This window comes from Tripterygium wilfordii, chromosome 8 (genome assembly GCF_013401445.1).
Source record: "Tripterygium wilfordii isolate XIE 37 chromosome 8, ASM1340144v1, whole genome shotgun sequence".
Classification (NCBI taxonomy): domain Eukaryota; kingdom Viridiplantae; phylum Streptophyta; class Magnoliopsida; order Celastrales; family Celastraceae; genus Tripterygium; species Tripterygium wilfordii.
The window spans coordinates 3166331-3191919 of NC_052239.1; the positions used below are offsets into that span (position 1 = coordinate 3166331).

At 38.2% G+C, this 25589-nt stretch overlaps 2 protein-coding genes, 1 long non-coding RNA gene and 1 pseudogene across 3 annotated transcripts; 2 read left to right on the forward strand and 2 right to left on the reverse strand.

The window, feature by feature from the left end:
• The first annotated feature begins 65 nt into the window (after positions 1–65).
• LOC120003752 lies at positions 66–6167 on the forward strand (annotated as a pseudogene).
• LOC120003753 (pathogenesis-related thaumatin-like protein 3.5) lies at positions 4758–7789 on the reverse strand. The gene is made up of 3 exons (XM_038852826.1): positions 7706–7789; positions 6927–7593; positions 4758–6667 (listed from the first exon to the last, which is right to left on the reverse strand). Exons 1-3 carry the CDS (start codon positions 7764–7766, stop codon positions 6529–6531), a joined length of 867 nt encoding a protein of 288 aa, XP_038708754.1. The 5' UTR covers positions 7767–7789; the 3' UTR covers positions 4758–6528.
• On the forward strand, positions 7160–8123 carry LOC120003755. Its single transcript, XR_005469371.1, has 3 exons — positions 7160–7301; positions 7410–7559; positions 7693–8123. It is a non-coding gene; the product is annotated as an uncharacterized LOC120003755 (long non-coding RNA).
• Positions 8124–8446: 323 nt separating this feature from the next.
• On the reverse strand, positions 8447–12272 carry LOC120003751 (probable LRR receptor-like serine/threonine-protein kinase At3g47570). Its single transcript, XM_038852825.1, has 3 exons — positions 11571–12272; positions 9196–11400; positions 8447–9053 (listed from the first exon to the last, which is right to left on the reverse strand). The coding sequence occupies exons 1-3, from the start codon at positions 12208–12210 to the stop codon at positions 8686–8688; spliced, it is 3213 nt and encodes a 1070-aa protein (XP_038708753.1). The 5' UTR covers positions 12211–12272; the 3' UTR covers positions 8447–8685.
• Between the last annotated feature and the right edge of the window lie 13317 nt (positions 12273–25589).

The window sequence follows — 25589 nt, forward strand, 5'->3', positions numbered from 1 at the left end:
TCAAAGGAATGATATAGAAATGTAAAGTATAATCACATAAATATCAAAAAGACCCCTACACTTTAAATATTTGTGATACACCCCTAAGCTTTAAAAATCGGGAAACGACACCTTGTAAAGTCTATGGTACTGCAAGCGAGCCCTTCTGTAACTTCTCTGTTAAAATTAACTGTTTGGTCTGCAAATGAGCCCCTGCACCAGGTGCTCCATGGGCGCGTATCGTCCACATGCCAACCCCTCCCTCACCGACGGTGATCGTTGCTTCTCTCGCACTCACTCTCTCTCTCCCTCCAAACCTAAACCCAAATCCCTCAATTCCGTCGATCCAGTTGGTCTCTCTCTCGTGATGGATTTGAGGACCAATGACTTTTCGATCGTCTTCACCATTTTTTCACTCTCGTTATTGTCGAGAATCAGCAATGCCTCTATCCACTTCCACGACAGGGACCCCTTCAAGGAAGTCAACAACGCTTTCCTTCTCTCCTGCGGCAGCGAAGACGTCGCCGCTTCTATCTCCACTGAAGATTCCTCCCCTGACTCCACTCATGATGACCGCTCCTTTTTCCGGTATGCATATGCGTAATAATGTGAAATTTGGATCATAAAAGCAAGTAATGTAGCCAGAGATTTTAGGACTTTCTTGAGTTCTATCTGTTGCTGTGCTTAGTTACTCTAATGTCGGATGCTTACTAGATCGTAAGAGAATGTCTTTCCTTTTTTATGCTGAAAGTTGTCTTATGCGGATTAAGAAGCCCTCTTGAGTTTGCGTCTTTAGGGCATAGTCTTTAATCTGATTTTTGATGTTCCAACGGTATACTATTTTAGCTTCTCTCGTATAGGTTGCAATGGTTGTTGTTGTGAACTAGGGTGTTTGATTTTGATATGTAATCTCCCTAAAGCACATTCTGAGCTTATCGTAGTCGGAACTGTGGTGAGGCAGCAACTTCCTGCTTTGGGGCCTTTCAGATACTTTTTGAGTTTCGTTTAGTGGGTTGCTATTCTGAGTTGTTGCCTTGAGAATATACAAACTGCATGAGCTCTTCGTATCTTTCAACACAGCCAGAAAGTATGATTGGGAATGGACCTGCAATTGACTTGTAGCGTGATTCTTTGTGCAAGTGATTGAAAAAAAAATGGAGTGGTGCTTCAGTCTCTCTTTATTAGATGTTTTATTGTTTAAAATTTAAATATCAGTGAACATATTTAGTTTACTTCTACTTGCCTTGTTTTTAAATATGCAGGTTTGGTATTATATGCTTATTCTTTTGAACAGATTTGAGAACATCACATTCTGGAGAACCAAGGTTGCAGCAGATGAGCATTCGGACATGGAGCACTGTACAGGATTAATACAAGTTGTGATTTTTGAGGCTGCTGACGACAATAATATTGGTGGTTCTGCTAATGGTGGACCCCTGATCTTGCAAAAGTGGAAGGTTGCAAACAAGGCAAAGTCATTAGGATACCTTCGGCTACAGACATTAACTGGCCAATCATTCTTGATGTACAGTTCAGAGCGAGCTACTTATCTACGAATATGGATCATGCTGAGGTTTACATCACAAAGACTGGAATGTATAACTTGTTCTTCATAGCTTGTGATACAAAACTCAAGGGACTTACAATGAGTGGGAAGACAATATGGAAGAATCCGGATGGTTATTTGCCTGGTCGATGGCCCCATTGATGAAGTTTTATGTAATTATGCTACTTGCTTATTTGTTACTTGGTGCCATTTGGTTCTCACAGTATGCAAGATTTTGGAAGGGCATACTGAAACTTCAAACATTGCTATTGTTCTGGGTTTATTTGAGATGGTCTTCTGGTACCTTGAGTTTGCAAATTTTAACAATACTGGCATGAGACCAGTTGTTCTTACAAGTTGGGTTGTAACCATTGGAGCTGTGAGGAAATCAGTTTCTCGCCTTCTTATACTTTCTGTTTCAATGAGTTATGGTGTTGTGCGGCCCACGCTTGGTGGCCTTACGTCAAAGGTGCTGCTTCTTGGAATAATTTACTTTCTGGCATCTCAGTTACTTGATATTACAGAATATGTTGGAACCATTAATGACATTTCAGGAAGAGCACTACTGTTTCTTGTCCTTCCCATTGCCTTTATGGATGCCTTTCTGATACTATGGATTTTTACATCTCTTTCAAGAACATTAGAGCATTTACAGGTAAATTCTTCTTTTCTTAAAGGTAATCTCTTTTTGCATTGAAATGAATTATTACTCGTGTAATCAACTCATCATAATACCTATGTTCTTTACTTAATCATTTCTTTTCCTCTAGTTTTATTTAATGCAGTATGATTTTGATTATTTTTGAAACACTAAAAACGTGTTTCCAGGTGAAAATAAGTTCTGTTAAGCTGGATATCTATAGAAAGTTCTTAAATGCTTTAGCTGTGACAGTGGTTGCATCTGTTTCTTGGATAGTTTATGAGGTATGTTACCTATTCAAGAGAATACTAGATTTGTGCAAATCTACATTGATTAACTGAATGGTGAAGTAAAAAAGGGAAAGTAGAATTGATGAATTGACATGAAGTGTATATGTTTTATGTTTACCTCACATCAAAAGAATGTGGACCAGTTGATACTTGATAGTGTACTTTCCATAGAAAGATAATTAAATTCTCTTGTTCTAATTGGGTAAAAAGCCATAAGCATTATGTTCTTCCTCATTTTTCATTCGGGAATACTTGTTCTATGGGACTTATCTGTTGTTATGACTTATGATGCAATAACTTAGCTTGACAGCTTATTTACAGGAATGACCTAAGCATGGAGAATAAAATTTTTTTGAGTAGATCATTTCTTTTTATTCATGGTCTTCTAACAACAATATTACGGTGAACTTCTGAACTGACGGGCTGGTTTCTGAAAGTCATAGACTAATAGTAGGTGTGATTTTTTGATGTTTTTTCCCCTTCCTTTGATGCTTGCATCAAAATTAGTGTTTTCAGTTTCAATGCTTGCATCAAAATCATTGTTTTGGTTAAGCCACTAAATTTCTTCGAAGTGATGTAGTAGAGCTTAGATGTTTGAATTCATAAGGTGTTTTCCCTGTATTTTCATCACCTCAATAGTCGATGAGATACCTATAGAATGCAGCCTTGTTTGCTAAGTCCCTTGTGGGAAAAGCCCATGGAGTGGCTAAACTTGAAAACATTCTCTTCCTGGCCTCCTGCTTGACAAATGTGTTTGAGTATTTTTCCCTTGCCCCTTTAGAGACGTAAATCCTTAGAACACTTTTGAACTCCTGTGTCCTCTTTTGACGCTGATTAATTCCTTAATGGAATCGTTCAATGCCGTGTACATAAGCTTTCAGGTCCTTAGTGACCTTATGACATCAGGATAAAGAAGATTCTGATCTTTTCAATTTTTTGGCTTTTCCTTGGCAGGAAATTACCTATATTCTTATTTTTCGCAAGGAATGTTATTGCTTTAGAGCGCTCAACGGTGCGACACATCCTTGGATTATTCTATTTCATCTTAAATAGTGATCTGGATATTGTATCATGAAAGTTTTCCCCTTTTAGTGGATTGATTAGACTTTTTTTTTTATGGGATAGTCTAGGTATACTGCAAACTCTCCAGTGACATGGACCTTGTCCCATTTTGAGTAACTTAAAAATGCCACTGCTTCCTGGGGTTGTTCACTTATTTGACAGCTTTGGCTGTTCCAAATGTTTTAGGTCCATCATCTTAAAAAATTTTCCTCTCCCTTTTTTGATTGTTTTTGCATTAAAGATGTAGTGGCCGATTGTAACTGGAGAATTAATTTTTGCTTCATTTTATTAGTCCACTGTACACGCTGATCATTGCTGCCTACTATATGCAGGTATGCTTACTCAGAAGAAGTGGACAATGATTTGAATGATGAAGAACCTCAGTCACTGACCAGGGGAAAGCCAGATGGTGATGTCAGTTTAGTCAGGCAAGAGAAGGACAAAAAGGATCCCGGAAATGCTTCTGATGTGACAGTGTCAGAGAAGAGGATAAGAGAGAATGATAATGTTGGACTTAACCGTTAGCCATTTCTCTCGAAACTGCCAAAGCATCTTATCAGTGTGAGCGATGGGGTTTGGAACAGCCTGTAATTCCTGGAGCACATTGAATCATTAATTAACTGCCATTACATGGCATGCAGATCAACCACCCTTATGCTTGGCATGCGAAGAGGTTTAAACATTTGTTTGTACTGTGATTTTAATGTTGTGGCATTCGATTGAAAAAGGCTTCCATCTCTGCTTATTCGCTCACAATTTTGTTCCTCTGTTTATGTACAGAAAAATTATGCTGTCAATGGGTGCTTAGTACGAGGAAATGAAATGTTGAAGAAATCAGATTTATATCATGTAAGAGGACCATGTGTTTAGTGAGTTAAGGTGCAATTATCACTTACTAGTTGGGCTACTGATTTTTTTTTTATCAGGGCTTATGATTTATTAGTATCTCATGATACTTTTTTAATATAGACATCAGACTGCTTTACTACCCCACCAAGGTACATATTAAGTTCTTATGCTAGCTTAAAAGCTTAGAGAGACGCATATGCTTCATCTATAGTTTCATGACCTTACAATTAAGGAAGAAACAATATGGAGGCAATTCATTTGTGACAAATACAGCATTGATAGTGATGCTTGGCTGCCTTGTGTATCAGGTAATCAAGTCTCCTCACTTCCGGAAAAGTACTCAAAAGTATCTCAGATGTGGAGTCCAGTTCTGGAAAAATGATAAAAGAGGAACTAAGCTTCAGGGTGGGGAATTGAAAGTTAATCAAGTTTTGGTTGGATAATTGGCTTGGAAATTTTTCTTTGAAAAACATGTTCCCAAGAATATTCAATTGTTGCTCTTTACAAGAGTTGTTCGCAAGGTGAGTTCTTGGTTTGGCATTGGAAATTGTCATGGAGAAGAACCATATGAGTGGGAAGTGAGACAGGAGGAGCAATTATTGCAATTGATTAGTCAAAGTTTACCAATCTCTGAAAACCCTGATAGACTAGTTTGGAAAGCAAATATAGATGGGACATATATCCCTTCCCCTTTCTGTCAGATAATTGCGGCAAAAGAGGCCATTTCAGTCCCATACATTATTATCACTCACTTGTGAAAGGGCTTTCCCCCTAAAATGGAAGTGTTTGTCTGGTTAGCTCTTCTAGACAAACTGAACAATAAGAATGTTCTGGTTACAAGAAGCGCCCAGCGCCCCAAGCCCCTCTCTTGATTCATGCCCCTTCTGCAGCATCTCCAATAAAACAAGCTCTCCATCTAATTCTTATTTTGTCCTCTGGAGTCTGAAAAATCTGACGTAGAGTTATGAGCTGGTGTGGAGAGGTAGTTCCTATTCCAGACAATGTGGTCCATATGCTACTGGTATGGGAAAGCACGGCTGTGGGAAAATGATGCAAGTAATAGTCAGGACTTTCAACAAACACATGGACTGCAACTCTGATAACGAGACTGATACTTCTCAAACGGTTGCCACAACACAGGTTACATCAAGAAGCCGGGCTAAACCAAGATGACAGATTACTAAATAGAGGGTCTGAGAATCACTCCCAGCCAAACTGCCTAACAACAGTGCACAAAAGTAAAGGTTTCATGGATTTTGATGTTCTATGTCATTTTATGGACAATCTGGTTGACTAGAAACCAGATTATATTTGATAACTTGAGGCTTGATTGAGAACTTTTTGATCTTTCTGAGGCTTGGACATTGAATTAATGCTATATACGATGGTTTTCTCTACAATGGGTCTGAATTGATGGAGCATTCTATGTGGTTAAAATCTTGATTCAACGAGAAGTAAACAAGGGGATGAACATCCCAGAAAGCAAATTAAAGAAGTCATTGACCCCCGTTGAACGGCGAATCTGTTCTCCCAATAGGAGTGATATCTCTCCACCAATGACGAAGATGTTCATGATCGATTTCTTGGTGGTGGATATCGAGTCTGCCTACAACACAATCATCAGTAGACCTCTCATGCACATAGCCTGAGCAGTGATATCAACATACCGCCTCAAGATGAAATTCTCAGGTTACGATCAAATCCAGCTAAGATTTGGAGAAAACTACTTTCTTTGCACCGTCAACGATCAGTGTCCTGGTGGGATGAAGATGGCCATCAACGCCACAGCCCCGCCCCGCCCCGCCCAAAACAGAGATAAAAGCATGAAGTAAGGTTACTATTTGTTACTCTTGTTTTGTGTCGCCTGCTCCAGGAAAGTTGCTTGATAGATAACTTAAAATCGATTATCTATGATTTGCCCTTTTATTATTTTCTTTAAACACATATCAAGCAGGGCGCTGGACTTGCACAATTAATTTTCCGGATAAAAGAAGTTTCTGAAGTTATTCTCCTTCAACTTCCAGTTTCAGGAGAAACCCTAAAAAAATTTATATTTTTGAGTAGATGAAGTCAGGTACATTCAGTGCTTTTCCGCCCAAAACAGAGAAAACAAACAAAATGACAAAAAAAAGGGGGAAAATATATCCAGTGTACAGAGTTTGCTAGAGCTTTATTAGTACAATAAACAACAAAGGCAATGCCAGCAGCATTTGAAGCCACCATCCTTGATGGAGGATTCTGGAGCCAGTGGATTTGTTACAGACAAGTCTCTTGTTATGGTGGGAGCACTCTGTTTGATTTCTGCATTCAGCAACAACAATCGTGAACTCTTAATTTCAGGTACGACAAATATCGAAAATGATAAATATAAAATCTCAGCAGTTAGCATCCCAACTGCTGAGGTGTACTCACATGATCCAAGTGAATTCGTGAACTTCACATGTCTTACATGAAATCATGTGCGTACAACTCAGCAGTTGGGATAACTGGGATACCAGTTGTTGGGATCCATAGCATTATTGGACAGATATATATGAACATCCTTGAACTTTATCCTTACCTTGTACCACAGAAGGTGACAATGTATTCTTGGTCAGTGCAGGATATGATACTTGTCTTATCATCCAATGCATAGCTTGATGCAGCAGGACACACCTGTTTGAAAGCCTTGGAATAATTTGAAGGCATACATGTCAAGGGGTCTGCATATGTTCCTCGACAGCAATACTCGTCGGTATTGAACACGTCGCAAGCACTCCGGCAGGCAGTGACCTTACCATCCGACTTAACGGTGAGCTCCGGGGGGCAACTCTGCCTCAAGTCACCATCACAACCAGCAATGCTGCAATTCCCTTTACCATGACCGGGTGACACTACTATAGGTACATTGAAACCATCCACAAGGCTAACATCATAAAAATCCGTTTCTCCCAAGGTAAATTCAGCAATTGTGTTCGGTGGACTACTTGGTCCTGTACAATTTAGAGATGTGCCACAACTGCCAGTTTGACATGTTCCATTGCCGTTTTTGTCGAAATTACAGCCGGTCCGAGCCCATATACGGCCACTCCATCCAGTCGGAGAGGAGTAGAAGGTGGTTTCACCAGGTTTTAGGGCAAAGCCGTCACCATTGTGGCCATCACTATGAGTGATTATTCCAGGCCATATAGTCTCATTGCATCCGTTCACCATGGTAAAGTTTTTTGCCTTTACCGACAATACTGCCCCTGTTCAGCATATAATCAAATCACAAACGAGTAGTCTTAAATACATTATAGTATATATCTATGTGTTAAAAATACCCTATATTACATATATAAATGAAGATGCAGGAAGTACCGGAAGCAATTATGGTGAAGGTGAAGAAGAAGAGCTTGTGAATATGAGCCATCTGAAGCATGCATGCAGAAACTGACAGCAGTGTCTGTGATGAATGTGAGATGGATCGGGAGACATAATGTTGATTATAAAAGAGTGTAAGATATGAAGAGAATGTTTGATTACTTGTGGAAGAGAGTGAATCTACTGCCAAAAGAGATGGATGAAAGAAGCTTCTTTGCTTGCTTAGCTTTCATGGCTACGTAAACTGATACCTTGCCTCAACCAAGTTATATGGAACTTCTAGCTGACGGGTTCTGCTTTGTAAGTATCTAATATTCTAATTCAATCCTATTAAAGCAATTTAACATATACCAGTATGGATTCTTTTAATTGGCATTAAATAACCTGCTTAATATATTAGTCCAACTTCTATGCATGAAGTTTCTCTCAATTACTAAAGTTGGTAAAACTAAAATAACTACCTTTGATTCTTGACGCATACTTCTAATTATATGCCATGTAAGGCAAAGCCTTTTACTTTTTCACAGGGTAGATGCCAATGTCACATATGTGGTAGTATTGGCTGCAAATCGATACTGATGCAATCTGTCGGGTGACGGCCATTATTTTGTGGCGATCAGAGTTGTTGGTTGGCAGATTACTTTCTGTCCGGACAGGCAAAGGTTCTGTCCGGACAGAAGAATTTGAAGAGCCAGTCAAACACAAGGATCTGTCCGAACAGCGGTCGCAAATCTGCAGTTCTCAAGACAACTCATATAAATAGATTTTGTAGGATGCTGGATCAACTTGTACAGCCAACTCACCCAGTAGAAGCTCACAACCACGACAATAGAAGTTAACGTAAAACAAATTAAACTACAACACTCTACGGACCATAAATACAAGGTATACTAGTAATAGACGGCCAAGAAAAAAAACCTTCTGGACAGACATACTTGGAAGCACAACTAGTCAAACACAAAAACCATTTAAACTAATTACACAGAACGATATCTTCGGCTGCGTACAATCTTCAACTTCATCTGGGTTAGCTTGGCAACTACGTCTTTCACATCCATCCTTTCCTCTGGTATTTCTCTTGAACACTCGAGACCCATTTCCAAGAAGGAAAAAAGAAGACCTTGTACCATGTCAAAATCTCTGGTGTTGTTTGCATTTGGCTTTAAAACATGATCAACAACATCCAGTAATGCATTAGGAAATGATGCGCTAATCCATTGTCTCAAACTCACTTCTCCTTCAAACATTTCATCTGTGGGTCTCTTCCCAGTAACTATTTCCAGCATCATTATCCCATAGCTGTACATGTCGCCCTTTACAGAAACCCGTCCCTCGGAGCCATACTCTATTGAATTATGATCACACTTGTCAAGAAGTTAAATAATGAGGAAGAAGAAGATTATCAATTGTTAATAACTAACAAGTTTACCGAAATTAAGAATATAGCTAATTTACTTGGATAGATATATAGTGAGTAGCAAGTTTACCAGGTGCAACATAGCCAATGGTGCCTAAAGTCCTGGTATGCATTGCATCTTCAGCTTTTGGTAGGATTTTCGCAATGCCAAAGTCACCAACATGTGCAACCATGTCTTCATCTAGCAAGATATTGCTAGGCTTTATATCACAGTGTACGACGGGCTCTGACTGACCATAATGGAGATAATCTAATGCTATTGCCACATCAATCATGATGTTGATCCGCTGAAAGAGATTCAAGTTGTGGTTTTCGGAGTACAACCACTTCTCAAGGCTTCCATTTGACATATACTCCATAATCAAAGCTCTAAACTCAAGATTCGAGCAAGAAGTGATGATCTTAACAAGATTCCTATGTCGAGTTGTTCGCAACACTTTGCACTCTGCGTCAAAACTTGTGAATGCACCCTGTGCATTTGGATTCAGAACCTTTACAGCAACAATTGTACCATCAGAAATCGTTCCCATATAGACCGAACCGTAACTCCCAATTCCGAGCATATTGGCTTCAGAGAAGTCATTCGTAGCACGACGAAGTTCATGATATGTAATCATTTTGAGCTCAGGTATTTGTATCGCATCTGGAGAACTTGAAGTACTCTTTTTGGTCTTGTGTTTGTATGCTCTTAGTATGCAGAGAAGACAAACAAAGATCAGCACGGCTACAACAATAGGAAGAATGTACTTAAGCAGAATATTGGTGGTGTTGGAATTTTGATGAGAGCAAGGTTTCTGTAATAATTTCCCACAAAGCTCCTTATTCGCTAGAAAAGATCCTATCGTAAAGTTAGCAAAAGTTTCTCCATTTGGTATCTCTCCTGATAAGTCATTGTAAGAAAGATTCAAACGTTTGAGATGATTGAGTGACTCGAGCGACTTGGGAATAAGACCAGATAGATTATTATAGGAGAGATCCAAGAATTCCAGTGATTTCAAGTCACCAAATGACTGAGGAATAGTCTCATGCAATGAGTTCTTTGACAGATCAAGCAAACTTAAGCTTTCGAAGGCACCGAGAATAGTTGGGATTTTACCTGTGATTTGGTTCCTAGAAATATCCATTGTTTCCATGACTCTCAACATTTTCATTTCCGAAGATAGATTCCCACCTAAGGAGTTGTTTGATAAATCCATGAAAATGAGATTTTCAAGGCTCCACAAACTTGAAGGAATTGATGAGGTCAATGAGTTATTGCTGAGATTCAGATCTTGAAGATGATTAAGAGATCCAATGCAATGCGGAATAGGCCCAGTGAGCCTGTTCTGTTGGAGTCCCAATTCTCCCAGATTTCCTAGATTACAAATAACTTTAGGAATAGAACCTCCAATCTGATTGTTAAGAAGAAAGAACCTTTGTAAGTTTCGCAAATCGCCAATAGTTGATGGAATAGTTCCGCTGAGGTTATTATCTCCTAAATCCAGTAAATTCAAGTTTCTTAATGCACCGATTGATTCTGGAATTGGACCATATATCTGGTTTTCGAAGGCACTAATCATTTGGAGAGAATCTGAAAAATTGCTTATGGAATATGGTAGGACACCAACAATACGATTATGATCAATGCCCAATATTTTAAGGAACCGACAATTTGTTAGTGCAGTAAGAAACCGGAGCTCCCCAAATCCAGGGTCTCCTGTCAGTCTATTTATATCCAGACCAAGGAATTGAAGACGAGGTAAATGTCCGAGACTTGACGGTATTGATCCAGTGAACAAGTTGTCGCCTAAGTCCAAATAAAACAATCTCGATGAGTTTGATAAATAAGCAGGGATGCTTCCACCAATTTGATTCATCCCAAAATATATCTGTTCAAGATTCGGAAGCCAAAGCCCTGTATCAGGCGGAAGATCTCCCGAGATGTTGTTGTTCACAATCGAAATTATTATGAGAGAGGAAATGTTGAAGATTGAGTGAGGTATAGGCCCACTGAGGTGATTGTACTCCAAATCCAGCCAAGCCAAACTTCTCAATTTTCCAATCGTGTCGGGAATACCTCCATGAATGTTGTTTTGATCCAATAACAGCTGTTCCAAGCTCGAAATGTTTCCCAAAGAAGTTGGAATTGTTCCAGTCAAGTCATTTCCTCCTAGAGAAAGGATCTCGAGCTTCTGCAGAGTCCCGAGTTCTGTTGGCACACTTCCATTCAATTCGTTGCTGGAGAGATACAACATTCTTAATCCCGTGCAATAACTTAAAGTAGATGGAATCTGGCCTGTAAATTGATTGTCATTAAGGTATAAATAACTTGTCAAGTCTAGGCGAGTGGAAACAAAAATCAATTGAAAAATAACAGCCAGAGAAGCTATTGCTTTGGAATATATATATATAAGAATTTTAATAGAGGAGATAGATGTTAAACATGAACGATGGAAAGAAATGAACCTGTAAATCTGTTATTCGACAGCACAAACATCTCTAGCGCCGACATATTTCCAATGGAAACTGGGATGATGCCAGTAAGATTGTTTCGAGCTAGATGGATGCCATAAAGCTTTTTTAAAGTGCCCAACTCCTCTGGTATGCCACCACTTAACATGTTTTTTGCTAGGGAAACAACTTCAAGCTTAATGCAGCTGTGTAAACTTGAAGGTATTGATCCTTCCAATCGGTTCAATGGTAATCTAAGTGTTTTCAGCCTACGCAAACGGCCGAGCTCGGATGGTATGTGACCATGAAAACTATTGTTAGAAAGAATAAGTGAAACAAGGAAGGATAGGTTTCCAACATAAGGGGATATTGTACCTTCAAGTCCCATATTGGAAAAATCCAGAGCCGTGATTCTTTGCCTGCGTTTGCTACAAGTGACCCCAACCCAGTCACAGAAGTTGGTTCCTCTACTCCAATTACTACCCATGATTGTGCTGGTGGGGTTATATGTTATTGAAGAATTGAAAGCGACAAGAGCTTCTTCATCAGTCACATTTGAGAAGGGTACAGCAAAAGAAGAAGAAGAAGCTGAGAATGACTGAAGAATCAATAGCACTTGAAGGTGCGAAAGAAAGACTAAGGCATTGAGAAGCATGGTTGGTTACTTTAAAATGAAGGATAGGAAGGAGTTGAGGCTTAGTTCTACATTATATCAGAGATTTCGACAAATGATTTATAGTTCAAATTTTCTTTGCCGGGTGGAGAATAAGGTCATCAACCAAGAAAACATTTGTCTGAGTTTAATCATTTGCCTTTGGACTTTGCAGGAAAAGATGTTGAAACCGGGCTCATTTGCACTGATTTTTGTCTCTCTTTTTCGTTAGAATTAAAAAGTCGGATTTGATTTGATTTGATTTTCAGGATTATGGGCAAAAAGTGGGGTAAGACTTGGAAAGAGAGCAAGTCGCTCGAATGACTTGAAGGTGCAATCCATGGACATGGCCGCTGGTTCGAGAATAATAAATGAAAAGTGGGAGCTGCTTGTCAACAAACAAAAATATTAAATGACAAAAACAGAAAAAAGAATTGGGACCACGTTGAAAAAAAGGAGAAGAAATACAAGAAGATGATGATTATTTCCACTTCAGAATTAGCTAAGTACACCCCAAAAATTTCAAAAAACCCTCAATCTAATCACACCCTCATTGACCCTACCAAATCTTGTTTCCCTCCTTCTTCCCTTCGTCCTCTGCTAAACCCTAAAACTCTCCAAAGACCACAAAGAATGATCTTTTCAAGCCCAAAGTGGACACTAATTTCGGAATGTATGCATGTGGCGTTTGATCTTAAGTCATATTAGTGTTTGAGAAGGATTTGAAGTGGTGGTGTTTGAGAAGGATTTGAGATTGGTTACAAATTTGCGATTGAGAAATGAAGCCATTATAGCACTGCTAAGGATTTTCATGTTGATCTGCTATTGAGATGCAAACCAATTACAGGATCTGAACTGATTTTCTAGCTAGGTTGAGGGGTTTAGATGATATTTTTTAGAAAAAACTGAAATTAGGATATACTTATAAATGTTATGTTTTTTGTTAGGGTTTATTTAAAATGAGATGTACTTAGTTAAATGAAGGGTGCAAATAGTCCTCATCCAAATAAAAAGCTCAGGTGAATAAGAAAATAAGGAAAGGCTTGCAACTATCAAATCTAGCAAATTGACGCCATTGATGGTGTTGGAGACGAGAGCTTGAAGGGGCGAGTGGGTGTTGATAAGTTTTGTCTTCCATTTGTCTTTTCTTTTTAGTTTTCATTTCACATGTGTAAAATTAAAGGAAATGACTTTTTATTTAATTTCCACGTGAGCAAAATTCCTTCCACTTTGCAAATTTATGACGTGTCATCAATTTCCAATATGAAATCGACCAGAATCATATAATCTGAAAGACTCAATTGTTAAAATTCGAAACATTCAATGATCCATTTTAAAACCCGAATTGTAAATGTCACTATCTTTCCGTGACCTATTTAAACTTAACTCTTAAAGAAAATCAAAAGAAAGTCATAAGATGGGACCTGGTCTAGAACAATGTATTAAAGAGGAAGCTTTGAAAGAGAAAACTAAGAGAAGTGATTGCAGGACCCTGAAAATGATATAGGAGTGGGTTAATATTAAAACAATAAACTTTGATTTTTTAGCGCTATGATATATATACTTACATAAACATACTTTATCTTTGGTGTTCTTTTTTATGTTCAAATAATAATCTTGCAACACTTAAAAATCAAAATCCCAAAAAATTTGTGTCATTTTGTTTTTTTTCTTCAACTTAATTTTTCCCTTTAAAGAATTTCCATTTCTATTTGATAGATTTTGAAAAAAAAAATGAAAAATATTGTTGTGTCTAGGATTCTTTTGTGGGCTAACTCATTGGCTTCATTGTGGGCTTTTTGGGCTTTCTAGACTTGAAAGAATAGGGAAAATACTAGGTCATACTCATTGAATGACTATTAGACATTTAGGTCTATTAAAAAAAATATTGGACATTTAACTATTCATAAAATAATTAGTTACATTTCTATGCTCCATATACTTTTTATCTTTCATTAAACCTAACTCATGCTTCCTTCCACCATGACCAGAGAACATTCACCCTTTTTCAAATATCATTCTTCTTTTACGATAAGCTAATTGCCGCGACCATTGAGATCACCTACATCATCGAAAAACATCAATAATCCAATAAATTAGTGTCGATGCTAAATTTGCGCCTAAGTATAGAATGTGAATAAAGTAGAAAGATTCAAGAGAATAACAACACAGAATTTACGTGGTTCGATAATTTGCCTAGGTCCACGGAGTCTAATCTTTTATTAGAGTCGATGGTTGATGAATCGCTTACAAATGTCAAATGAAATGTATTTATAGGCTTGGGATATGTCAGTTGATGCGGTTAACTGCCTCTGGTAACCTCTCTTGTAACTGCTCATGTTAACCGTCGGTAACTGGATAAAACTGATTCTGGATAAAGTCCTTTCGTCTGGGAGAACCATACATACGGAGTGTACTTATTTACTCCACAAATACCCCCAGCCTTTTAATTTACCTAAATAAATTTAGGATAAATTTAAAGGCTTTTTCATGTTTATCAGTAAGTAGTCTTCTAGTTAGATTAAGAGAGAGGACTGGGGTCCGACCCCCTTGTCGGATCCCCTAGCCGAACCCCAACTCCCTTGACGAGCTGGGGGTTCGGCCCCCTTTGGGAGCTCCTACTCCCGAGGGAGCAAGAATCAAACCCCACTCTGGAGCCGAATCCTTACTCTCGGGTCGAACCCCCCCTCTGGGGCAGAACCCCTACTCTGGGGCAGAACCCCTACTCTGGGGCCGAACCCCCCTCTGGGGCCGAACCCCCACTCTGGGGCCGAACCCCACTCTAGTAGGGGTCTGCTTTCTTTTCAAGTAGTCTTTCTGTTTTCATATAATATTTGTAGGATTTAGCCTCCTTGATATTTCGTACTAGTCTCTTTAACTAGTAGCAGAACTTAGCCTCTTTGGTAGTTTGTACTAGTCTCTTTAACTAGCAGAACTTAGCCTCTTCGGCTTTGTGTACTAGTCTCTTTAACTAGAAGTAGGATTCAGTCTCTTCAACTTTTTACACTAGTCTCTTTAACTAGTAGTACAAATTAGCCCATTCGACCAAGAGTTAAGACCCACTTAGTCTTTTATCTTTAATTAGTAAATTGAAACCTCTTTGGCAATCAAAGAAAGTTTAACATGATCATATGAAGAAAAAACATATTATTTTATTGCAAATATGGAACCCATAGGCATTGCCATAGTAGGCATTATACTTAGAATTCCCTGGAGATATTCCAAGTTCTATAAACATTTTTGCCAGCTTCATATGAATCAGGCTTTGTAGCCTTGGATGACTCATTTTCTCATCCGCTTTTGTCAGGATTTATGTTATCATTTCTTTGGACTCCTTCCTGAGGGTAGGCTAATTGATGACCTTCCTGCTTATCTTCTGTCGCAACCGGGGGCACGACGCAGTCCGACGTTTGAAAGGATGAAAAATGTTTAGAGTCGCCACCAATTGATTTAAGGTGCAATTGGACACCGTAAAGACCTGTGAACCAGAGAAAAGGGTACGGGGATCGATTGAGTGTGGGGAAGGTGTTAGGCACCCCACAACTCCCGTTTGAAAACGGTTACCCGGATTAATCTAATGGCTATCTTATGGAAACTTGCTCTTTGCAAGATATAATTATTTTGAGAAAAAGGTTGGTATGAAAAATACTATCAACTCATGATAGCTTTGGAAAAAGGGTTTGAAATAACACTTATCAACTTATGATAGTATTTGAAAAAAGGTTTGGAATATTACTATCAACTTATGATAGCATTAAAAAAAATTGTAATTTTACTAAAAACTTATGATAGTTTTTATTTGGAGACACACTACCAAATTTTGATAGATTTAATTTTAAACACCAACTTATGGTGTTCATGATAAAATACCCTACCAACTTTTGGTAGGTTTAATTTTGAACACCAACTTATGGTGTTAATGATAAAATACCCTACCAACTTTTGGTAGGTTTAATTTTGAACACCAACTTATGGTGTAAATGATAAAATGCCCTACCAACTTTTGGTAGGTTTAATTTTGAACACCAACTTATGATGTAAATGATAAAATACCCTACCAACTTTTGGTAGGTTTAATTTTGAACACCAACTTATGGTGTAAATGATAAAATGCCCTACCAACTTTTGATAGGTTTAATTTTAAATACCAACTTATGATGTAAATGATAAAATACCCTACCAACTTTTGGTAGGTTTAATTTTAAATACCAACTTATGATGTAAATGATAAAATACCCTACCAACTTTTGGTAGGTTTAATTTTAAATACCAACTTATGGTATAAATGATTATTTGGAAAAAATGTCATTTGCCAATTTAATCCATTATTGCCAACTTATGGCAAATTCATAAATGAAATCAAATATGGTCCATAATCCAGATAAATGAAATCAACTTATGATTTCCTTAATTGAAATGACAACATATCAAAGAATCAAGATTTGCACAAAACAGATTTTCAAACCACACACTGCACACAGATTTTTCAACTTTGATTTCACCTATCAAATGAGGTCGAAATGCAACGAAATTTTATATACAATGTCACAACACCTCAATAAACACTATATCAAAATTTCAGAGCAAAATTCAAAGTTTAAAGCAGTCTGCTAATCTCGGACAGATTAGGGTCTTGAAAATCCTGCAGTTTGAAGTCCTTGATTGTAGAGGCTCGCATTGGAGAAGATTGTTGTAGCAAAAAAAATAACAGGAAAGCTTGATGATTGATGAACTTGATAGCAAGAAGTTTCTCCCCTTTTCTTTCTCTCTTTTTATTTTCTTCCCCCCTAGCTCTCTATTTTTGCTCTCTTCCCTTAGCTCTCTCCCCTAGCTCTCTATCTTGCTCTCCTCCCTTAGCTCTCTCCCTTAGCTCTCTATTTATAGGAAATTAGGAGCTACCCATCCATTGAATGACCAACCATGGCAACCTAAGTGGAGTCACCACCATTGAATAACCAATTTGCACTAAGTAAGTGGATTCACCACCATTGAATGTAAATGGAGTCACCACCATTGAATTTGCACTAAAATGATGGATTCACCACCATTGAATGTAAATGGAGTCACCACCATTGAATTTAAGTGGAGTTGCACATCAATTTGCACTAAAATGATGGTGATGCATGGAATGATGTCAAGAGAGATATACATATATGTGTATTTATGTATAGGTGGAAATAGTAATGGGTTTGACAAATCATGTGGTGGGCTTTCAAATGATAATCAAGACATTGGTCAAGATGGTAGTGGACACAAGCAAATTAGCTCTTCATGAAATGGGCCAACAAATGTTGAACATAGGTTGATATGAATTGGGCTAAGATATGAGTATTTGTGGGCTTAAGAATCCAAGAAAGAGAATATTTATGGGCTTATAGGTACAACAAATGTGTTTTTTTGCATTTTTGTGTTTTTTCTCATTTTTGTATTTTTTTGTATTTTAGCCGGACGAAAATCGGGTACTACAGCTGCCCCCCTTTGTATGTCTTTTATGAAATAAAAGGCAAACAAAGGTATAGTCAACCGAGTTTCGTACGAGAATTGAAATGCACGGGATCACTATGGCCATTCCCGGCTTGGCCAAATATTTGTGCAAGAAAATAAAGGGGCACGGGATCACAAGGCCATTCCCGGCTTGGCCAAATATTGGTGCAAGAAAATAAAGGGGCACGGGATCACAAGGCCATTCCCGGCTTGGCCAAATATTGGTGCAGGAAAATAAGGGGGCACGGGATCACAAGGCCATTCCCGGCTTGGCCAAATATTTGTGCACGAAAATAAAGGGGCACGGGATCACAAGGCCATTCCCGGCTTGGCCAAATATTGGTGCAGGAAAATAAGGGGGCACGGGATCACAAGGCCATTCCCGGCTTGGCCAAATATTGGTGCAAGAAAATAAAGGGGGCACGGGATCACAAGGCCATTCCCGGCTTGGCCAAATATTGGTGCAGGAAAATAAAGGGGCACGGGATCACAAGGCCATTCCCGGATTGGCCAAATATTGGTGCAGGAAAATAAAGGGGCACGGGATCACAAGGCCATTCCCGGCTTGGCCAAATATTTGTGCATGAAAATAAAGGGGCACGGGATCACAAGGCCATTCCCGGCTTGGCCAAATATTGGTGCAGGAAAATAAAGGGGCACGGGATCACAAGGCCATTCCCGGCTTGGCCAAATATTGGTGCAGGAAAATAAGGGGGCACTGGATCACAAGGCCATTCCCGGCTTGGCCAAATATTGGTGCAGAAAAATAAAGGGGCACGGGATCACAAGGCCATTCCCGGCTTGGCCAAATATTTGTGCAAGAGAATAAAGGGGCACGGGATCACAAGGCCATTCCCGGCTTGGCCAATGTTTTTTTTTTAATCTTTGACTTTTTTTTTTTGGTGAAAAGGTGCTCGGGATCACTGTAGCCATTCCCGGCTTGGCTGAAAATTTTTTATTTTTGATTTTTTTTATTGTGAAAAAGGTGCTCGGGATCATTGTAGCCATTCCCGACTTGGCTGGAAAAGACTTTTTTGATTTTTTGAGAAAAAGGTGCTCGGGATCATTGTAGCCATTCCCGAATTGGCTGGAAAAGATTTTTTGATTTTTTTGATTTTTTGATTTTTTTTTTTTTGAGAAAAAGATGCTTGGGATCATTATAGTCATTCCCGGCTTGCCTGGAAAATTTTTATTTATGCAGCGATGATGCATGCACTGACCTATTTTGCTCAATTATGAATGTCTCATGAATGAATGAATGCATGTTTTCTCAAGGCTTTGCCATCCTCCAACAAGCGCACAATTACGAATTGCTAAACCAAATTTGTTTCTCTGTTAGGGTTGACCTTCTGACTCACTGAGCTTTCAATGTATCTTCTCTAATCTGATTAGTGAAGGCCTTTTTCCATTCTGGATTCTAGCTCTTGGGCTATCTCTTTTCCTTCTCCAATGTGCATTCCCATAATCAATTGATTTTCCCTGAAATTTGCATGTTCGTACGCATCTGAGTTCAAAGCTACCCATTTATCTGAATTTCTTTATTCAATTTAATATTTTTTTTTTTGCACTGCTTAGGAATGTGAGCTTCTCTTTTCTGCTAACACCTGCTTCAGCTTCAGGCTTTTCACTCAGATCCTTTCCAGCTTAGGATGCCAAAATCCATCAACTTCCTATCAAAAGTATTGTCCTGATGCACTCATTATATTTCCTGTCAAAACTTTGTCAGTGATAAATTCAAAAGTACAGCCATGCTTGTCAATTATTGAAAGCAAATGATAAATTTTTGGAGTATGAAATGAGAATTGAATTGGGATGTGGAAAAGGAGACAACAAGCAACAAAATTGAAGAAATGAATTTCCTCATAATTTGTTTCTTGGAGTATCAAATGAGAATTGAATTGAGATATGTAAAAGGAGACTACAAACCACAAAATTGAAGAAATGAATTTCCTCACAATTTTTATTGAAAAGGATGGGTGGTAATAAAATATTTTAGAATGAAATATGTACAAGAAATTAGGGAGGTCAAAGGCAAGAAGGACAAACCGAACTTATTCAAGATGAAATATGTGATAATTCAAAGATTGTACCAAAATTGCCCCAATTTTGGTGTGCACCCAATTAACAATAATCAAAACTGACTTGTATGAGGCTATCTCTGAACCTTCCATTTCTGCCAACAAACTTCTTCTTCTATGTAACAGACTAACACCTTAGCAAGGTAAAATATCTGATGGTATCAAGAGCACCCCAAAATCTACCCCAGTTTTGGGTGCATGTCCAATTAACTGATCTCCAACCCTTCAATTACGAAATTAATTTTGCACTCCCACCTATGTCAATGTGAGACAAGTTAACAGCCAACTCAGGCAATACTCATCAATTCAACAGATTCGTGATCCAACCATCTTGCAGCCCAAACTAAAATGCCCATAAGGGTTTTTTTTTCACTTTAGCAGAATTCTTCTTTTTCTTTTTTTTTTTTCCTATTTTTGCCTAGAGCGCCCTTGCGGGTTTTCACTCTAGCGGGAATATTTTTTTTATTTTTTTTCTACCAATAAAACTTAACAACTTCCTTGAAATTGTCCCGAATGTGCATTTTGAGGGGTTCAACTTCAACTAGCGTCTTCTCAACCTCTTGAACAAACTTTTCCAAGTTAATCATGTGATCTTCATCCTCACTTGGCTTGGCAATTATGTTATCCCCATGCACTTCAATCTCTTTATGCATCATATCATGAAACAGAATGACCTTGGTTTGCTGATAAATATCTCCTGCATTTTTAGACCAAATGGCATGACTTCATAGCAAAAGGTATCACATAAAGTGATGAAAGTAATTTCCTCTTTATCTTCTAGTGCCATCGTGATCTGATTACAATCATCCTTCTTCAGTACTGGTGCAATATTTCCATATCATTCGGGGAATTTTACTACAGCAAGACATCCCGCATCAAATTGCTTCTTTATTTCATCTCTAATCTTCCAAGTTTGCACCAATTCAAATTTCCAACCCCAAATTAACAACCTCATCCATTTGAATTATCTTTTCTTTTTGATTAAACTTGTTTCAACATTTCTGACTATATCTCAGATTCATCCTCAATGTTCAAGTCAAACTCGACATTGTTAATGGGTGCCCCAAAATCTGGTTCATTCGGTTCATCTTTTCATTATCATCAATTTCAATCCTGTCAAAATGGAATTTGCAAGATTTGGAATTTGCAAGTGATAGACAAATAAAGGCAAATAAATGTGGGATGATGAATGTAACAAAGGCATCAAAAACACGGGAATTGGGCAAATAAATGTAGGAATGATGAGTGTAACAGAGCATCAAAAACATGAGAACTGGAAGCATTGAACATGCAAAAGCTGTACTAGAGAAATTTATCAAAGTAAAGTAAAGACATGCTCATTATTAAAACCCAATCAATGGCCGTGAGCTGGACCACAGATGGTAGTGCAGATGGATTTTACTCTTGAAGGCTGCTGACAGAATCTGGCAATTCCAAATTGGTCCAGTTACTGAGTTTAAAACATAACTCCCCAAAATTTCTAGTGTTTGGACTTCCGTACCATATCCATGACTGCGGCCAACATGTGCTCCAGCTTTTGCTGTCCCTCTTCTAGTGTTTGTAGCCCCATCTCTAGCCGGGCTATCGCTGCACGCATGCGATCTGATTGTGGAGATGCTGCAACTGCTGATGAGGAATCACTAGGTGGTGATACTGAGTGACCTTCTTGGGTCTGCTTCTTTCCAGCAGAAGTTGTTTTCAAATGGCTGATGCTCTGACGCCATGTCCTTCTTTCCAGCATGGTGACTTGATATCCCAAAGAGGCTCGAGGCCGAGGAGGTCGAATGCTTTTGAACAAAAGCAACCTTGTGATAAGCCGTGGGAAAAATAACTTCCCCACCTTTGTTGGCTTCTTCTCGACAAAATCCTTGGCTTTGAAGATCGTGGCCAGATAGATCTTCCCAATATCAAACCACTGCCCTTTATACATAGTAATAATCATACTGTTGGACAGGAATTTTATTCTAGGGTATAAAGAACACTGTCTATTCCATCTGCAACAGATCCAAGTTGTACTGTGATCTCAGTGATTGCTTCGTGCAATTTATCTGGGTCATGAGTACTTGCTTGTCTGCCCCATGACATATATCGAACACCTTGTATGGCATGCTTTGAAACCATAAGTTGCCTTTTGTAGTCTTGAACTTTGTCGGTTGCTTTTTTAAGTCTCCTTTTGATTTCCCTCAAAGCTTCTTGTAGAGATTCGATAGTTTCCTGGGGATCGTCTTCGTATTCGTCTTCCCTTATAGGGGAGAGGTTGAATCTGAGATCATTTCCACCTTCATCTTCTTTAGAAGTAGAACCTTCATCAGTTCTAGACCTTTTTGCAGGTGGAGAGTTAGGAGTATTCATCCTTGAAGATTTCTTGAGGAAGAAATTGGTTTCTGCTGATTCTTACTTTTGAATATTTATACGAATGGAGTATGAAGGAAGTGTTGGACCAAGACTTAGCGTCTAGGTCAACATTGTGTTTTTGATGATTGTGAAGATGGAGACGGAGATGAAGATGGCTCAGAGAGAAAACACGCTTTTGCCAGAAATGATTGAGATTGAGATGAAGACGAAGATGGCTCTGCATATGCGAAGACATTCGCGGTGCCTGTCACATCAGTAGTCACTTTACTGTCACCTTCCACTGTTATTTTCCCGCTTGAGGACGACTCTTTTCTTCCTTCTTTTTTTTCAACTAGATAATAATAAAAAACAAAACTGTCACACTCAACTGTTCATTTCCCGTTTGAGGACAAACTTTTTTCTTTCTCTTTTTTCTTTTCTCTTTTTTTTCAACTTAAATAAAAATAAAACAGAATAATAATAATAAAAAAAACTTTCACACTCTCCAAGAAATTACGAATATTTGCACAGTGAGGCAGGGTACATAACAGACGATCAGGATTTAATCCCAGCAGGACCTTCTAAGCTGTCTGATAAGAGATTCCAACGAAGGTGGAGAACATGACTCTAATGGTGATGGTGGTAATGAAGGAGAAACTGACAGCGATGGGGGCGGAGAGCTAAGAGTGGAGGATGACGGTGACGGTGATGATGATGATGAACATAGATCACAAGTCCCCGGAAGCTTTCTTTTGTTTGTTGATGCATCTCTCTTGGTTTCCATCTCTGGTCATGTAACCTTTCAAGCGCTTCACATCTGACAACTTCACTGGCTTTACAATAAAATCCTTTGCTCCTTCTCTCAAGCATCTGTTGATCGAGTCACTACGTTCTCAGATGACATGATTACCACTGGAATCTCTCTCAAGGCAGACGATCCCTTGATTTTCTTCAGCAACTCGTATACAGTAGTCGGTGATAATCAGATCCACCTTCAAACTATCAAACCCAACAGAACAATTATTCTCCTCGTCTAATCCCAGAAACTGAAGTACTCTTATTCCACTATCCACCGCCATCACTTTACAGGAAGTAATCTTGAGCAACCTTTCAATGACCATTCTATCAACAAGGTTGTCATCGATAGCCAAAACATGAACCTCCTCATAATCAGATATAAAATGATCTATTCCAACTCGATCAACAAGAAAATTAAGAGTCAATTTCCTCAAAAACTGCCCCATTATATTTTTTTTGTTGTTCATTTTCATTGTTTTAGCAATTCACAACTGTAATATTGTACTATAAGGATGGCAAAGACATGAGTGAATTGGTGTTTTTTCTACTTTTTTTTTTTTTTTTTTTTTCTTCATGCATGACTATGAACTTATTTAGTTTGACAAAATGCAATGACTAGACCTACGTGAATGCATGAGAGAAGAAACCAATAATGGAAATTACAATTAAAAATGTGGAAAACAAAACGTCAACGGTAAATGAATAAATCACACAAAAATAAAAATGCCATTATATGGGGTAACCTAAATTTCTGGAGGTTTCGGACATGGATCTAGGGTTTTATAAAGTGCTTGGGTAAGTTTATCTAACTATTCCGCGAGGCCCCAGATCATGTTGCTTTTAAAATCCCAACTATTGGGACAAAAGCTCCTCCCTTAACTTTTAAGGGAAGTCGATCCGGTGAGGATATCTTCCACTACCCATGCGGAGACGGAATCTCACGAGAATAGTGGTCAACCCTCTCTAATACTAAAGGTAGAGCCCAGCTGGTAGGCTACAGTGAGTGTAAATGTATGAGATGACAAATACTTTACCACAACAAAATAAATCAACATCTCAGCCGTATAAAGGAAACAAACAATTAATCATACAAAAAGAAGTAACATTAGCCAATCAGTTTAATCATATGGGCTTGACCCTCTTAGGTTTAAAAAACCTGGTGTTCCCCAGCAGAGTCGCCAGTTGTCGCAACCGAGGGCACGACGCAGTCCGACGTTTGAAAGGATGAAAAATGTTTAGAGTCGCCACCAATTGATTTAAGGTGCAATTGGACACCGTAAAGACCTGCGAACCAGAGAAAAGGGTACGGGGATCGATTGAGTGTGGGGAAGGTGTTAGGCACCCCACAACTCCCGTTTGAAAACGGTTACCCGGATTAATCTAATGGCTATCTTATGGAAACTTGCTCTTTGCAAGATATAATTATTTTGAGAAAAAGGTTGGTATGAAAAATACTATCAACTCATGATAGCTTTGGAAAAAGGGTTTGAAATAACACTTATCAACTTATGATAGTATTTGAAAAAAGGTTTGGAATATTACTATCAACTTATGATAGCATTAAAAAAAATTGTAATTTTACTAAAAACTTATGATAGTTTTTATTTGGAGACACACTACCAAATTTTGATAGATTTAATTTTAAACACCAACTTATGGTGTTCATGATAAAATACCCTACCAACTTTTGGTAGGTTTAATTTTGAACACCAACTTATGGTGTTAATGATAAAATACCCTACCAACTTTTGGTAGGTTTAATTTTGAACACCAACTTATGGTGTAAATGATAAAATGCCCTACCAACTTTTGGTAGGTTTAATTTTGAACACCAACTTATGATGTAAATGATAAAATGCCCTACCAACTTTTGGTAGGTTTAATTTTGAACACCAACTTATGGTGTAAATGATAAAATGCCCTACCAACTTTTGATAGGTTTAATTTTAAATACCAACTTATGATGTAAATGATAAAATACCCTACCAACTTTTGGTAGGTTTAATTTTAAATACCAACTTATGATGTAAATGATAAAATACCCTACCAACTTTTGGTAGGTTTAATTTTAAATACCAACTTATGGTATAAATGATTATTTGGAAAAAATGTCATTTGCCAATTTAATCCATTATTGCCAACTTATGGCAAATTCATAAATGAAATCAAATATGGTCCATAATCCAGATAAATGAAATCAACTTATGATTTCCTTAATTGAAATGACAACATATCAAAGAATCAAGATTTGCACAAAACAGATTTTCAAACCACACACTGCGCATAGATTTTTCAACTTTGATTTCACCTATCAAATGAGGTCGAAATGCAACGAAATTTTAAATACAATGTCACAACACCTCAATAAACACTATATCAAAATTTCAGAGCAAAATTCAAAGTTTAAAGCAGTCTGCTAATCTCGGACAGATTAGGGTCTTGAAAATCCTACAGTTTGAAGTCCTTGATTGTAGAGGCTCGCATTGGAGAAGATTGTTGTAGCAAAAAAAATAACAGGAAAGCTTGATGATTGATGAACTTGATAGCAAGAAGTTTCTCCCCTTTTCTTTCTCTCTTTTTCTTTTTCTTCCCCCCCTAGCTCTCTATTTTTGCTCTCTTCCCTTAGCTCTCTCCCCTAGCTCTCTATCTTGCTCTCCTCCCTTAGCTCTCTCCCTTAGCTCTCTATTT